The sequence below is a fragment of the Rutilus rutilus genome, assembly GCF_951802725.1.
Source record: "Rutilus rutilus genome assembly, chromosome: 16".
In the NCBI taxonomy this organism is placed as follows: domain Eukaryota; kingdom Metazoa; phylum Chordata; class Actinopteri; order Cypriniformes; family Leuciscidae; genus Rutilus; species Rutilus rutilus.
The window spans coordinates 10127280-10145402 of NC_140224.1; the positions used below are offsets into that span (position 1 = coordinate 10127280).

Sequence of the window (18123 nt, forward strand, 5' to 3'; positions counted from 1 at the left end):
TACATTTCATTTTTTTTTTTTTTTATTTAACATAGGAAAAATTATTTTTCGTAATAAGCTTATGTTTAAAACAAATTTAATAAAATTAAACAAAGTTAATTATTTGCTTTTATACATATTGTTGCTGCCTGTTCTTATTTCTATGTTCCATTAATTATTATTTTTTATTGTGTTTGTATTGAATGCATTATTACGATTTTGCCCTTGACAATGATATTTATATTTCACGTACACTACCGTTCAAAAGATAAGATCTTTTAATGTTTTTGGAAGAAGTCTCTTACGCTCACCCATTTATTTGATCAAAAATACAATAAAAACAGTAATATTATTATTGCAATTTAAAATAACTCTGTTCTTTTTTCAAAATGTAATTTATTCCTGTGATGCAAAGCCATTACTCCAGTCTTCAGTGTCACATAAACAGTTGTGTTACTTTAATATTTTTGTGGAAACCATGATTATTTTTCAGGATTCTTTGATGAACAGAAAGATTCAAAGAACAGCATTTATTTAAAATAGATACTGTATAGTAACTGTGACTAGCAGGACGAGGCCGAGAGCCGTGAGAGACCGGCGCGATGGCTAATGAGCGTCACCTGCGCACCACACCGGCCTCATGTCTCACGGAGGAGCTACGGGAGCACAAAAGAGAAGTGATGACAGTGAAGGACGAGAGAGGACCAGGCCTGGACATTTACGTTATGTTTTGTTTATGTGTGTGCGGCAGTCATCCATGAGGGCGCTTTTACTTTCATTTGTATTTATTTATATGTTAAAGGGGAATTTTCCCGCGTTTAAAGGTAGGGTCGGCAGTTTTTTTCAAAAAAATGTTGTTCTAAATTTGTTTAAACTTTCTTTAATACATAATTAAAATGTAAGTACTCTGAAAAAGAGAGTATAAAAATCGAGTGTCTCTAGTCCTCTCAGGGCGCAATAAACACAGCTACTTATTTCCATTCGGAACGAATGAAATGATTGGCTGGGCGACTGTCACTCTCCCTCGCTACCATGGCTACCACCCCTGCTGCTACAGGAGCTGCCCACATGCGTGCACCCGTTTGACTCGAGGAGGCGAAGAGGCACGGAAGCTAGGAAGAATCACAATAATGGCAGAGAAAGAGCAGTCAAAATTCCCAGTACCTGCATATACAGTCAGCGAAGGCAAACAAGGCAAAAAAAGGAACTAGTAAGGTAGAAAGGTAGGCTACTCGTCACTGGAGTGTAACGTTAGTCCTCATCAGAGCCAACAGTGCTTTCATCGTGGAAGCTCTTACATGCAAAACACCGTATATTAGGCTTGGCACGATAGTCGGTGTTACCGGTGTTACACGGTGTTCAGTCGCAACACGGGTTTCATCACTTGCCCACCACAGCACCGCAAAATTTTTTTTTAAGCAATTACGCAGTATCCGTATTTTCGGTCACCAGTTGACTAGCGTTATATGATCACGCTCAACCATTCAAGCGCGACAAAACAAGAGACTGCGCTGTAAGTCCTGCCTATTACACACACATGCGCACACACGGAAAAGACGCGCGTCAGTATCGAGTTCTCTTTTCGGCCTTGAACAAAACATAACACACACAAATTATGCCAAAATGTCCGTTTTGTTGTTGCGTTTTTCATGAATAATAACGAACCCACCATTCAAAACACTGTGGTTGAATCCGAAATCGCGCCCTATACCCTAAAATTGGGCGTTATTGTTCTCAACATGATCTCAAGCAGTGAAAAATAGAGGACACTGACAACGCACTGAAATACAGGACCGAGCAGGTAATATTTAATATGAAACAAAGTCTTAACTTTCAAATTTGGTCAGTCAAACAAAAATAAAATAGGCCTACCGTTTTTTGGCTCTTTAATGTGTCGTGACAGATTGCCTCAGTTAAAGCCAAGTTCAAATCCACCGAAGTTAATCAATAACTCTTCTGACTGCTTTGTCGCACAAAAATGGTGGAATTTGATTGGTCAGATCGCATGTCAATCAAACTCAATACGAATGATGAATTGACGCCATGTAAATTTTTTTTTACATCACTCTAACACGTACCCCCACCCCCACGATGAAACCGGTAATACCGGTGTTGTCACAATTCGATTAACCGGTGGGAGAATATTATCACCGTCACATCTCTACCGTATATGTTATGAATCTTACACGAAATTCACCTTCATTACAGTGTAACTGATGGTAATGGGAAAACGTGTATCAATGCAACCTGTTTTTAGCTTTGCCTTATGTTACTAGCTCGTTACCGAATCAAACTCAATATATTTTAAACTTTACCAGTATCGATATGCTAGCTTGATAGTGAGTACTAACAGCCATGTTAGTTATTTATATTCATAATGATAAAGTTAGGTATTTTATTACATGTGATTCTGACATGATGTCACTACATGCACTGGCAAACGCGTCTTGCTCCAGCTGAGCGGTCGGCATTGCGTGTTCATGTGTTTTGGGGGCGTGGCTTTGGAAGGAGCCCAGAAGGGAGGGGGTGGGAGTGAATGAAATAAGTAGCTGTGTTTATTGCAGTCCTGAGAGGACTACAGACACTCGATTTTTATACTCTCTTTTTCAGAGTACTTACATTTTAATTATGTATTGGTATATAAAGACAGTTTAAACAAATTTGGGAAAAAGTTTTTTAGAAAAATCCTGCCTTTAAGTGCAATAATCAGGTTCTCGGTGCATCTAAACCCAGAAAACGTGAATAGTGACAACTCAGTAACTTTGTTTTGGTAAGCCTTTCTCTGCAAGCATTTAAAAAAATAAGCCGACCAGATTTCGCTCCCCTTCTGATGTAGGAAGGGGATCTTATTATAATATTACCGCCCATTTATGGAGTTAATATTGTGCCATAATTAAACAAACATCCAGCATTTTGCAAACAAACTCGATCTGCTTTGCAAAGGAAAACTCGACTTGCAAACAAACAGAAAGCAATGTGCAAGTACAAAGGTCAATTTGAGCAAAAATGCAGTGGAGTAACAAATATGTATTGTAAATATGTAGCTGAGGAAAATGACCGGTGTTCTGTCTTAATTTATCTATAATTAATCTTTTTGAGGTTTTCTTTTGCAAAATGTTTATTACATATCTAGACAGATTAGCACTTAGTAGCAATTCACTCTCTCTAGGATAGGGGAATCAATAAGCTGAAAGCTCTGCCATTATATGTTGCTTTTTTACATTTTTGTTACATTTACTGAACGAGTATATTTCTTTCGTTCTCCATAAATGAATGAGAACATTTCATTTAATTGAAAGGAGGGTCCCACTTATTTATTTATTGAGTTGGAATTCAGTCAGCTTAACTGTTAATGTAATAAAATAATTAATGAATAAAACAAACAATATACAATTGTTTCTTAACTTGCCTGTGACGTATGCATTGCCCAAATTATTATTTTGGACAGACAAATGAAACCCGCCTCTCAATTAAATGAAATGTTCTCATTAATTTATGGAGAACGAAAGAAATAGATTAGTTCGGTAGACATAATCACTAATTTAGTCATTTCGCACGCGTCCGATGTAGAAATAAAAATAAAAAAAAGCAACATATGATGGCAGAGCTTTCAGCTTATAGATTCCCCTATCCTAGAGAGAGTGAATTGCTACTAAGTGCTAATGGATTTCTGTCTAGATATGCAATAAACATTTTGAAAAAGAAAACCTCAAAAAGATTAATTATAGATAAATTGAGACAGAACACACCTGTTCACCGGTCATTTTCCTCAGCTGTAGGCAAAGGCAAGTTTCAAATCAGTGCTTCTCCCGGGAGACTAGCGCTAAATTAATCCCCTAGTTTAGCGCCATCTACTGTTTTAGAAGAGGAAGTTGCTCAACTGCATTTGTGAGAAAATCTGCCTGGACACATTTGTGAGAAAATCGAGCCGAGAGATCTCATAATAAGCCAAGTGTCTCACAATCATAACAGAAAGATATGCATTTGTATGCACTCGATTTGGGTATTTGTTCAAAGGTTACATACAATTTGAAGGATGGTTTGTATTTATTTGTGAAATATTATCTAGGCTCATTTATTTATATTTGTAAAACACAATACATATTTGTTACTCCACTGCATTTTCGCTCAAATTGACCTTTGTACTTGCACATTGTTTTCTGTTTGATTGCGAGTCGAGTTTTCCTTTGCAAAGCAGATCGAGTTTGTTTGTGAGTCGAGTTTTCCTTTGCAAAGCAGATCGAGTTTGTTTGCAAAATGCTGGATTTGTTTGTTTAATTATGGCACAATATTAACTCCATACCCCTTCATCTGCACGTTTCCACCCTCGGCACCGCCATTTGGTTTTCGCAAGCAACAACAGTGTAACCAGTTCTAACGCAATGGCAAAAGTTTGAGCAAAGCATGCAAACTGTTCTGTTGTTGGCTGCACAGACGAGCATAGAACACTATTTGACCAAAAAATGTCACAGATGTCTTATAAAGACCTCAGGGAACAGTGTCAACTTGTGTAAAAGTTAAACATGACGGTGCATGCAAGTCCATGAGATGAATCAATGTAACTCCACAACAACTACATAGATGTATCCACTAACCATTCAGAAACGTCTAGGTGCAGACCAAAAATTGCAACCTCTTCCTGAGTCTCTCCGTAAGGCTGCACTCCACTACTGTTATTTCTGAAATTTTGGATGATTGAGATTAGCCTGTTTTGTTATTGTATCCGAAGCTCGTGTAAAGGATTGGCCTTGGATTGTGTAAAGGACCAGCTCATTTGCATTTAAAGGGACGGCACGTTTTTTTTCTCACACCCACAAAGAAAGAAATTTGACAAGCTATAATAAATGATCTGGGGGGTATTTTGAGCTGAAATTTCACAGACACATTCTGGGGACACCATATATTTATATTACATCTTGTGAAAAGGGGCATAATATGTCACCTTTTAAAGGTGCCCTTGCATGGATTATTTTATTATTTTAGATTGTTTCCTGGGGTGCCCTTATAATGTTAGTATGTTTTTTAGATAAAAATTTGTTATAATTTAGAAATAAAAGGCATTTTTCCTAGCCTGATTTTAGCCTCTGATTTGTACACTCTGTTTGAAGGGGCGTGTCTGCTGTGAGACTTCAGTGTAAACGCCCACTGCTGTGATTGGCTGCTGTGAGACTTCAGTGTAAACGCCCACTGCTGTGATTGGCTGCTGTGAGACTTCAGTGTAAGCCTGTTGATCACGTGAATGAAGATCTTATCATTGCAACACAGTTTCTGCACTCTCACTAATGATTTCACCAATGCAAACATGATGTACGTACAGTAAGAGCTTCGTTGTGCAGTGTAACAGCGTCATTGATTTCATAATGAGTTTTGGCAAGTGTCCAGATAAACTCGCGCTGTGTGATTGACAGCTTGGGCGACTGGAAAGGGATTGTTCTTTGATCGCTATCTGTATGTTAATCACAGTTTAAGTACGATTATTTTCATCCTACTAAGAGTTTACTGATGCATAAACAGTATTGAACGACTTTGAGAGAAAGATTATCTGTCTGAACTTGAACAATTACACATCAGACATTCACATAACCCACTGGTTCTTCAGAGGCTCGGATGAAGGAACTAAAAATACCTTTGTGGTCATTTGTACATCCAAACACTGAGCAACTGCCATGCTTCACTCGTTTGCAAGCCATGATGTCTCTCGAGGAAAAATGATTCGGACGATGATTCGTCTGCGCAGTTCCGCCTGGCATTGAACATGGGCTGGCATATGCACATTTTTGGAGGCGTACATATTAATGATCCCGACTGTTGCGTCACAGTCGGTGTTATGTGGAGATTCGCCTATTTTTCAGGGGTGTTTTTCAAAAACGAGATTTAAATAACAAACCTCATTACAGTAACACTATAAATGTCTTTACTGTTGGTAAATTTAATGCATCCTTGCTTAAGTAAAAGTATTAATTTCTTTAAGAAAAATAATCTCACTGACCGGTAGTATAAGCATGAGATAGTAATGCTAAAAGCTTCTTATTAATATAATGATGCTAAAATTTGTTCAGACCTGCTACATTCAGTCTGGTGCTGCTGAATTCAGTCCAGACCTTCTGAATCTGGTCCAGAGATGTTGAATGTTGTTTAGCACAGCTGAAATTGGTCCAGATCAGCTGAATTCCATTCCATACTGATGAATTCAGTCCAGGGCTGCTGAATTTGGCACTGTTTATCTGGACATATAGGATGATTAATTCAGAGAGAGAGAGTTATTGAAAAAGGCTATCTTGAGCGTATCAATACCAAGGTTCTCCCTAGAACCCTAGTCCTCACCCTATAAGACCATGCACACACACATCACAGATCATGTCGAGTGTGTTTCTGCAGGTGCATGCTTGCTGGCATTTCACGTAATTAAAGGTTGACCTTTCTAATAGAGGCACAAATGTCAAGGGGTCCTTCTCATCTGACAGGCAGAAGTGCCTAGAGGGCAGTGTGTGTGTGTGTGTGTGTGTGTGTGTGTGTGTGTGTGTGTGTGTGTGTCTTGAAGATGTCAGAGTATTGGGATTTCACACACATCATACATCCAGTGATTATAATAACAACCAAAAACACACTGAAATGTGAAATCTATATAAAAACACATGACTCGTATTTGTTTATTTGATCTTAACCTCATGATATACTGTTTGTCCAGGATTCTGGCTTGGTGCTAAACATAGCTGTGTGTGCAGTGTGTACAGACCGTGTCCTTGGCTCTGATTTGAAAAAGACTTCAGCGGTGCCCAAATGAATGAAATTCAAGTTTGCATGTAACTGTGTTTACATACGGTGTGTGAGTGGGTAGTTCCCTGTAGACACAATTTGGAAGCTTTTACAGTCTCAAGGTCTTTTTCCGTCTTATATGACTTATATCAACTTACATCAACTTGACATGCTCCCTTATTCACACAAATATAGCTTACCTATTTCTCATTCAAAAAATACAAGAGGAACAGAAATAACTGTTGTAAATGGCTGTTAAATAAATAACTTGGGTTCCCTAATTAGGGTTTATGAGTTAATGAAAAGCTAATTAACTAAATGAAATCATAAAAATAAATAAATAAACAATAAAAGAAAACACTTATGATTAAATATTAAGATAAAAAAAATATTATATATTGTATTTGTTTACCTACACATGATGATCATTAACTGGCATCAGAACTGTATATATATATATAGTTTTTATTTCAGTTTAATTTTTGTTATTTTAGTACATCAAGTTTAACACAATGAAAAGAGAAATGTTGCAATAGGTTTTATTTTTTTGTATTTTTGTGTTTTGTATTTTAATTAAAGTATTTTTTATTTTATTTTTCAAGTAATGGATTTTTTATGGTTTTGGTTTTAGTTTTAGTTAACTGTAATAACCCTGATTTATGTTTTATGGTAAAATTTTGGGAATCCTGATTTAGAGTGTAATTACTGATTACAAATTGATTTATGAAATTAAGAGTGTGGATTTGTTAGCTTGTTTGACTAGTGGTAAAAGTTGCGACAGTCTTTCCTTCCGTGACGTATATCTGAGTGAAACGGCTTCTCGAACAAGAAAATATGTAGGGTGGGACTTTTTGTGGGACCCAGTGATTTTGTCCATGGGGAATTGATTGGATGGTTGTGGTTTGCTATTACTGGGATCTCATGATTGACACGTTGTCCTGCCTTCGCGTCAGTAAACACGTCATCAGAGAAGATACAGTAAGAGATGTTGCTGCAAGAGAAGTTATTTTGATTAAAGATTATGAGGGCACACAATAAAAAAATACAATAAAGAATAAATAAAGAATGATGTGCACGAATAAATTGTTTATAAGAAATACTGCAAAGAGAGAGAAAAAAAGACTAGTCAATTTTAATTGCAAAGAAGTCCTCACATAAAAAAGACAGGCCTCTTAACATTGACCGGGGCCTATAAACATGCTCTCAGATGGATTAAATATATGACCACGCCTGGCCAACACAAAGAGGAACAGATGACTTGATGTCCTTTGGACATGCCGTGGGTTTGAGGGTAAGATTAGCGTAAGCAGTCTTTTGAAATGATCTGGTGTGCTAGTGACAAATGTTCTTTCTTACAGAGTCAAGAGTTGCATCACTTGACGCAATACTCAATACTCTGACAGCGTCACGCATATCAGTTCACACGATTTAATCAAATGAATAGGATTTATTTTAATTACAGAAAGGGTGTTTCATTCCTGTCAAATTGTTGTTTCATTCCTTGTTAGATCCTTGCAGATTTTTCATGTCTGAAAAACTATTACCATTACACTTTTTTTAGTGCTTCTTTGTTGTTGCTATTTAAGACTGAGTTAAAGGAGTTTTACAGACATATTAAAGCATCATTATAAGTCGATGTATTAAGAAAGTGTTGAGGGCAGGATTTATTGAGAATTCCTATGTATTGTATGTAAAATGCGGCTCTACCATAGTGCATAGAAACTAAAATGTACAATGCGTATTGACACCATCTAAAACGTAAATCAATTACGTATGCACAACTCTACAGGAGTACATATGTTTACAAAGCTTATCTATGAATAATTATTTATGGTCAATTATGTTTTGAATCGCATTTAATGCAGTTGGCTCATTTACTTCATTTGAAATGATACTGTAACATTTCATTCTGGTGCCAAGTTTCAAAATATCACACAAAATTACTGTTTAAAATCTTAAAATGAATACATTTTCTGTAATCTAATAATGTGTGATATTTATAATATGTATTTTGTTTGCCATGGGACACAGCAGTTTTCTGAATGCGGATCAGCAAATAAACAACTTAAATTCTACTCAGTATCGCACAAAACTATGAGAGATCACCTCGAATGCAAAACTTCATCGTTTGGACTACTTTGATACTCATTTTTTGCCTTTAAAAAAATAAATAATAATAATAATAATAATATATTTATTTTTTATAGCACCTTTCAAGAACCCAAGGTCGCTTCACAAAATAATACAGTACAAACAGTTGACAGACAAAGAGACAAGCAATCCAAAAAAATACACTTTTCTTTCTGTTTTTTATACATACTGTATAACAGATTATTGTCAGTGTATTGTTATTGTTATATTGTTGAAAAGTGGTTATGTTTAGGTTTGTGAATAGGGTTAAGGGATCTAAAATTTTATCTAAAAAAAGGTTTAAATGCTTAGATTTTCGATGATGTCAGTAAAGTCTATATTTTACTTTTCAGCATCTACCCAAACATGCAAAAAATATTACATGCAACTACCTATGCATAAACAATGACAATAGTCTGCAAACATTATGCTGTTATTTTTTCTGTCAGAAAAATGGCAACAACACAGTTCATAGTGACCATGCCTGTCAAACTCTATAAAAGTACACAAAAGTATCCTAAAATTAGTTTATTCATCTTGTGCTGTGTTCTGACGTCATACAAAAGATTTCTGTAAGAAAAGACTTATATGGGGTGCAGCAGAAGTGAAAACTTTTAGCAAATAATTATTTAAATTTTGTATGGACTACTTTTATGGTGATTTTGTTTTTGGAGCTTCAAAGACGTGGTCACAATAAACTGTAAATGAAAAAGTTGGAACGAAATCAGGGTCAGTAAATAACAACAGAATTTTTGGGGTGAACCACTGCTTTTATTGCATTCCAAAAAGCATTCCGTATATTTTGATTTCAATTAATCTCTCTCTTTTTTTAACCTGTAGGAATTCTAAAGGAAGCCAAAAGTGGAGCGCATCATGTAGGATGGATTCAATAAGCGGAATCTGTTTGGAAATAAATTAAATTGGCCTGTGTGATATGGGAATCAAATCCAACAGAAAAACCCTCAGCTGGAAATTAGAGCAACTCCTCCATTCATCTGTCTAGATTCACCATTTTCTCTTTATCTACCAGCGTCGAACGGAATTAACACTTACCCACGTCAAAGTGCATCATTTGGACGCCCTTATGGTTGAACAATCCCTGCAAAGCATCCACATTGAGCATCATTCTGGAATCTTTCGTGTGACTGTGGGCGAACTCTAGTGGTGGCCATGTCTGGTAAGGGCAACCCCAGCCCACACCTTAATGGCTTCCCAATGGCCCACTATTCCTATTTCTTCCCGCACATGCTGGGGGGGCTTTCTCCACCCTCTCTGCCCACCCTACCCCTCAGTGGATACAGCACACCTTCACCAGCCAGTGAGTATGACATTGAACTCTTTAAGGTCTCCTGCTCAATGAAGCATGATTGATTTTAATGTGTTGGGATTCCATTTTGTGTTGAGCGTTGAGATAAATTGTGATATATTCATGCTTCTGTTGAGTGCATCACAAAAAACTTTTATATGACATTCCATTTGTAGTATATTTCCTACACCGGGCAGGACAACTCCACTTTCCTGCAGAGTTTATCTCTAACCCTGATCAGACTCATCTGCCTGTAGCTTTCTATGTTGTTTCTCATTTCTTATTTGTGCATCCTCACTTCCTTTCCTCACGTCTCCGCTCCGCCCCCGTAGGATGCGAGGGTAGGGTACAACAAAAGAAAATGAGGACAGAGGAATCGGAGGAAATGTTATTTGTGTATTGAAATATTCTTGATAACTCAAGCATCACTTCATAGCATCATCAGCTGCTTTCAAGGGATCTGTCCTTATGTTCCTAAAGTTTGGCTGTTTAAGAAATTCATAATAAACAATTATGACGCAAGCACCTCTGTTATCCTGAAGACCTGGATTAGCTTTTTCAGGGTTTTTTTTTTAATAGGGTTGGTGATAAGCTCTTCAGGAAAGTGGATCTTGTGGGACAGAGTTGCCCAGCTCATCCTACACTTTCCTACATGGATGTTGCCCGTGTGTTCACAGTATACTTGGACATTTGGCAGTGTTGTAGTACTCTATAGTCTCTATATTTTTTGTACGTCTTGTCATGGATTCAAGAGCATTTGGACAGACTGTGTCTCGGACTCAAGACAGAGTCTGGTCATGAGTACTATGTTTTGTGGTCTGTGACAATTTGTGTGTCTCTGGACCGAAGCATCCTCTGTATGCGCTGCAAAGATTTGCATGACATTGACGTGAAACATGGCTTTATTCACCCCAAATGGAAAGCATTTTTACACTGTCTGATTGGTTCAGACCCTCTTCAGGTCTCTGTCTTGACTCAAACTCAACCTATGCAGGTCTCTGCCTGGACTCTGACTCGAGTGAGCTGGTCTCGACGACTACACTGCCACTTTGTGTTCCATTCACTATTGACATTCACATATGAATGTGCCGGAGATCAGGAACACATGCATATGCATGGTTTTGTCTTTTAATCGTGTACCAAAGTTCAAGTTTGGTTAACTCTGACTTGAGAGTCTATGCTGGTCTAACAACTAGACAAGCAACAAATCTGCACTAACCAACATAAACCAGCACAGAAATTCATACTGAACTAGCTGGGCTGCGTTTCTCAAAAGTAGTGTAAGCCTAAGTAGATCATGGAAACCATTGGCACCAATGGTCTCTACGATCTACTTAGGCTTATGATACCTTTGGGAGACGCAGCACAGGGGCCTTGTGTATCAAACATTTTAGTATGTTTCATCCTAGAAGTGTGCGTACACACAAAAGGAAGATTTTCTATAAGCACAAAAGTACCCCAGAACCTGCACGTAGAAAACCATTTTAGAAATCCGCAGAAGTTTGTGCGTAATTTGATAATGCCTGTTGATACTATAGGCCTGCCTATTCAAACCGACCGCTGAACGAGTCTGTCAGTATCTGTCATTATACTGGCTAGGCTCCTAAGCCATCTACTTAGAGACAAGTGTGCATTATTGATTATTATTTGCATGAAAATATATTCTCTAAACATTTGTTCTTCTGTTAAGAATGCAATTTGAGTGTCATATTTAATCTACATATGTATATCAAATGGAAACATAGTTTAAAAGTCTCTTTACTTAATTAGATGGTGCACCCATATTTCCTTTGTTATAAATCCTGATATGTGTGTGGAAAATTGAGTACGCATTTTTCATAAATCCTGATATGTGTGTGGAACATTGAGTATGCATTTTTAAATACCCATTTTATGCAACGTTTATACATCAGACCACAGGTCTTTTCAGGCAGAGATTGTACTTGCAATAGACAAAGAACATGATCGAGGTATATTATGTGCAATATTATAGATGAATGTAAACAATTATTCAAGCTTAATCAGATGTTAAAAAAGATGTCGATCAATTGTTTTATAGAGCAACCTAAACTTATAGAGTTTATAGAGTTTTCTAGATTATTTTTTTTCATCGTAAAAAATAATTTTTCAAATATGAAGAGGTCACTGATTCCATCTCATCTGCTTCTTTATGACAACTTCCTACACCTGCTGTATTCTGTTGTATTCTGCTGCTTTTAGCTGTTTGTTTGAAATACAGTTACAAAAAAACAATGTGAATACTTTGGATTTGGAGCCATGGTTCATAGGTAATGCGGTCCCACTTTATAGTAGGTGTTTTTAACTACTATGTACAAACATTTAAATTAATAATTTGATGCAATGCACTTATACATACATAGTTATATTCAAAATGTTATATATATGCATGTAATTACAGCTGTAATAAATTTTTGTAAGTACATCTTCAGCTTTCTAACTTTTCCCTTACCCCTTAAACCACCCTTAAACCTATCCATACTACCAAACCTGTCCCTAACCGTACCCTACCTCATTAGCAGCCAAAGTGTTTTGCAATACAATATGAACACAATAAGTACATAGTAGTTAAGGACACCTAATATAAAGTGTGACCGGTAATGCTTCTTGCCAATAACAAACTTGCTAAAACTCTTGCCAAAACTTCTAATCTTGTGTCATTGATTGGACGCTGGCGCCTGATTCCAGTTAGCTTTTTGAGACATCATTATTCTAAGGATTCACACTTTTTCACCCTGCACTGTGAATGTTTGTACAGTGTGTTCAGGAAAGACATCGCATTGTTTGTGTGTTACTTGTTTAAGCAAATTGTGTACTGACAAACATGTACGGTGCTGCGCAATGATGCTGGGATCCAGATTTAATCCTGTGAATGTTTGTGATGGTTAATTGAAAACTGCAGGATCAGAGCTCAAGCTGGAATAACTCGAATGGGGTGTTAATGTGCTAATGAATCTCGTATTGACGGCTTTTCACAAGAAACGGAATTGCGATACAAATCACTTCCTCTTTCAAGCGAAAAGAGTGTTTATATGAGGCTGTTATGGCAAATGATGTTATGTGCTGTGTTTACTAAGAGAGGTGCTTCCTTCCCCTTCACAGAACAAACATTTCCTGCCTGTAAACAGTAGAGACTCAGAGTGCAGGACACAAGCTTTTCCTGTGCCAACACTGTACAGCTTTCTCTTTCACACAAACATTCACTCTCACTGTCATATCACTTTTGATTAACCTATTATTAACTACTTAATATAGGCTAGTTTATATATATATATATATATATATATTGGACCACTAAACTGGACATCTCTCATCACTATAACTGCATAAGTTTGCAATGTGTTTATCATGGTTCGAATTACGTGGGAGCCAGTGGGAGCTGAGAGAGGTTGAGCTCCCATGAAAGCAGTAAAATCATACACCTGTGGGGGTCTCTAAAAATCATCAGCACCATTATTTTAAATTACAAATAAAGCACTTTTCCCTTCAGACTACAGTAGAGTGACTTAACAGATAGGACAAATTGCCAAACATGGATCTCGCAGGATCTCGGATCGTCATGACACTCCATCCTTATGCTTCACTTTCTGCCAGGACTTTTACTGACTTTTCTCAAGTCACAGAAGTGACGTCAACGTCCGATCTAGCAGTAGCATAACCCATCAGGCAAGTGTTATTTTAACATAGGCGTAATTTGCGGGTGGGACATGTCCCCAACACTTTTTGCTAAGGTCGATATTGTCCCCACCACTTTGGAAACATCTCGCGGCACTAATATACCAATACAAATAAATAAAACATCTTCAGTTAACTAGCAGAGCAGTCATTTAGTTCGATTGTTAAATAAGAGGCGATCTAGCGCTGAAATGTGTTGTTAAATCAAGTGATCAAAGTGCTCGTTGCCGCTGCGATCAGTGGCGCGGATACTGTGTTCTCTTGTGGCTCGCGCACAGTCTTCACTCGGACGCGCGATTCAATCCGTTGTGGAGACTCTCTATTCGTTCCGGTGAAATTACAAAACAAAATGCACACAAACGTGTCCTTGCCTGATATACAACCACTGATAAACATAATCGGTTTTGATAAAAAAATTTAAAAAAAACTATACGAGTGCGGATTAGAACCCAGAACCTCTGACACGCTTGCCAAAAGTTCTGACACTGGACCACTTAACCACACGCTTAAAATTGTCGGATCTACTTATCTATTCACGTGAAAACTCTCACCACTAACAACATATATTAGACCTCATTAAACGACAAATTAAACCAAATGTACTATTTAAACTGAATTGTGTTAGCAACGCTTTTTTATTAAACATTTTTATTTATTTACATTAGTAAGCTACACCGCGCCTGCTCATAGCCTACTTCTTTTTTTCTTTTTTTTTAAAGAGACCCCCACAAAGATGAAATCATAATTCGAACCCTGGTGTTTATATTGAGTATGTGGCTCTGTTCAGAATTAACTAATGGTCAATCTAATCATCAAACTTGTTAAGTTAGTTATTCCAAGATGGTTTTCTCTCTCTCTGAAATGTTTCACTTTGGTTTTCAGTGGCATTTAATAGGTTGTAATTTTTACATTTAAGGTGCAAAAGTTCTTATGCGATTTAACTTTGTTTGATTTTTTATTTTTTATTTTTTACATTATGAAAACCAGCTGTTTTAACAGGGGTTTGTAGACTTTTTATATCTACTGTACCACAAAACCTGTCTCTAATCTTACCTGTATCCCACCTCAATAGCAGGTAACATATTCAAATATGTATTACATGTCAATGTGTTTGTTTATTAATTTGGCAAGTAGCTGTGTAATAAATGGAATGTACAATTATCAGACCGCTTAGACTGCTTCACGCTGGTGTATATTTTGCAGTAGTGACCAACAGACTGTTCATTATATCTTATAGTGATTTTACTAAGTTGAATATGTTTCAGTAGTTTGATAGTAACTAAATACACTATCACATGCCTTACAACTGAGCGAGCTAATACAATAATCAAACATGTTGTCTTAGAATGGCTGTGTCACGAAACTGATTTCGGACAGAATTCTAAGGCAACATAACAGTTTAATGATCCACAGCAAATTAGATATTGACTGCATCCGAAAGCTTAAAAATGCTGGTAGGAAGGCATCAAGGCCTGTCTGAATCCAATGTTAGCTTCGCTTCCTGTCTCCTGAGAAACCTTCATCTGATCGATTTTTGAAGGCAGCATAGATGTATCCTTCACTGCCTATAATATCCCACAATCCTGTGCGTTCCATTCCGTGACAGTTAATCTAAAAAAGATGATGTCTGAAAGTTGCAATTGGTGGTCAGCTTGTGTGAAAGGGCCCTATCATACACCCGGTGCAATGCGGCGCCAGGCGCAATGCAAGTGTCTTTTGCTAGTTTCAGCCTTTTGATAAGTGTTTTTTGATAGTTTAACTGTCACAGAATTATCACTTTCCGCAGTCGATTCTAAACATTTCATTGGTTATTTTAATCATAACGCAAAAACAAATACTAACCCATAACCCTACCCTGCACCCTAAACTTAACCTGCAGGGAAGGATTTGCGCTGAACTGGTTTTGGAAAATTTGGAAAAATTATGCGTTACTATGTAGAAGCCAACTCGTTTTTCAAATGTGTTTCCTAAATGTAGTTTTACTATCAAAGGGCGTTCAGTTTCAAAGTAGACCAAAAAGTTTTATGTTGTAACATAAAACTGTGGCAAGAAGTTTTTGTGTGTGTGTGTGTGTGTGTTATTTTGCTGTTTTTGGTTGTTCTGTGTGTAAATAAATGGTGAGGTGGATGTGGTGAATGTGGTCACCTTAAGGTATGTGTATGTGTGTGTTAGTGGAGCAGGTGGTTTTGCTCGTCTTGGTGGTCCCTGTTGAGAGAGGGTCCGTGTGGGTGGTTGAAACCAGACTAAACGTGAAAGGGAACTCACACAGTCATGATAGTTTATTAATATTGAGAAACTCATGCCTGTCACAGTAGCTCCCACGTGTTTGTTTTGTTGTTCTGTTTATTTATAGAAGCGTGTTGTTTTTGGATTGTGTAATGTTCATTTTGGTCTAAAATTGAATCCGGATTTTTTATTTTTTATTTAAAAAATGTACTGTGATTTGTGGAGAGTGGTTTTAAACAGCTGCTGGTTGTGTATTGTATTAATAAGTGCAGAAGGGTCGAGAAACGGATGGTAGACTTGTTTTTCGTGGATGGCATATGGTATAACTTGATACCCATTGCTTTATATTCACATTACTCATATTTCACTCATATTTGATTTCATGCTCTCACACACACACATCTGTGAGCAAGTTGCATAAAGAGTGTCAGGTATATGAGACCCTGGCCCTTGTCCAGTGTGTGTGTGTGTGTGTGTGTGTGTGTGTGTGTGTGTGTGTGTGTGGTTTTGGTAAGCCTTACGTTATGGGGAATAAATGTCTCCACAAAGATGGCAATAACCGAAATCCTTGACCTTGTTAGGATATTTGTATGCCCCCATGAGGAAAACAGCTTGTAAATAATGCTAAATGATGATTTTTGAAGATGTAAAAATGCAAAAAGATTTCTGTGATTGGTAGGTTTTGGGTAGGTGATAGAATATACAATTTGTACAGTATAAAATCAATTGTATCCTCTTAATGATTGGTGCACCAACATATTTTCTGGATTTCAGACATGTGGAACAGGAGAAGAGGCTTTGGATTATTTTCTTCCTTGAGTGTCTGCTCACATTTTTTCCTCAACTGTATGTCAGCATACTTGCTTTTTTAATTATAAGCAATGCTTTCAGTCATATATCTCTTTCACTCATTTTTTTTATTTAAATTTACAACCAATGAAATCCATTACTTTTCAAATGTTACTGGTTTGAACTATGGTAATTTCATAACACAAAGCCTTTGACCCAAAGCAATATTAGTTAATTGTAGACATAGCTAAAGATGTACAATTTTGACACTGTCCAAGATCAGTCTGTACACAAAAATACTCACGTCACGTGTAAATGCTTTTGAATATAGCAGGTTTATTTTAACATCTTTTGTGTTCTAGTCAGGATACTCAGAATTTTAATTTTATTTTAGGATTTATTTGAATGAAAACAATTCACACTTTGTTCCATCAGTCAATTTCAAAAGCTAAGAAAACATTAACTTTTTACTTTGAATATGTAAACTGCAATTTTTGGTTTGATACTTTTGACATAATGGTCATACTTAAAAGCAGGGTAGGTAGGATTTTTCTAAAAAAAAAACCATTCCAAATTTGTTTAAACTGTCTTTATATACCAATACATAATTAAAATGTAAGTACTCTGAAAAAGAAAATATAAAAATCGAGTGACTGTAGACCTTTTAATCTGCAATAAACACAGCTCATTATTTCCATTCACTCCCACCCCCTTCCTTCTGAGCTCCTTCCAAAGCCACGCCCCCAAAACACATGAACGCGCGACGCCAAACGCTCAGGCTCAGCTGGAAGACGCATTTATTACCTGAGACGAGTGGAGAGGAAGGAGCGCAGTACATACAGTGACATCATGTCAGAATCACATGTAATAAAATACCTAACTTTATCACTATGAATATAAACAAATTAAGATTTCTTTTAGTACTCACTATCAAGCTAGCATATCGATAATGGTAAAGTTTGATTCGGTAACGAGCTATATTTATAGGTAACGAGCTATATTTATAAGGCAAAACTAAAAACAGGTTGCATTGATACACGTTTTTCCATTACCATCAGTTACACTGTGATGAAGGTGAATTTCGTGTAAGATTCATAACATATACGGTGTTTTGCATGTAAGAGTTTCCATGATGAAAACATTGTTGACTCTAATGAAGACTAACGTACACTCCGAGTCCGGAGACAAGTACCGCATCGTCGGTTCGAGGACAGGTCCGGGGTTGAGGGCGAAGCAGAGGAGGA

At 37.0% G+C, this 18123-nt stretch overlaps 1 protein-coding gene across 2 annotated transcripts in view; it reads left to right on the forward strand.

Moving 5' to 3' along the window:
* Positions 1-18123, forward strand: part of raraa (retinoic acid receptor, alpha a) — a 193897-nt gene that overhangs the window by 107008 nt on the left and 68766 nt on the right. For both annotated transcript variants that reach the window (XM_084435082.1, XM_084435083.1), the window contains exon 3: positions 9706-10183. In XM_084435082.1, coding sequence (XP_084291208.1) covers positions 10036-10183 — 148 coding nt within the window. In that variant the 5' untranslated portion in view covers positions 9706-10035. The remainder of the gene's footprint in view (positions 1-9705; positions 10184-18123) is intronic.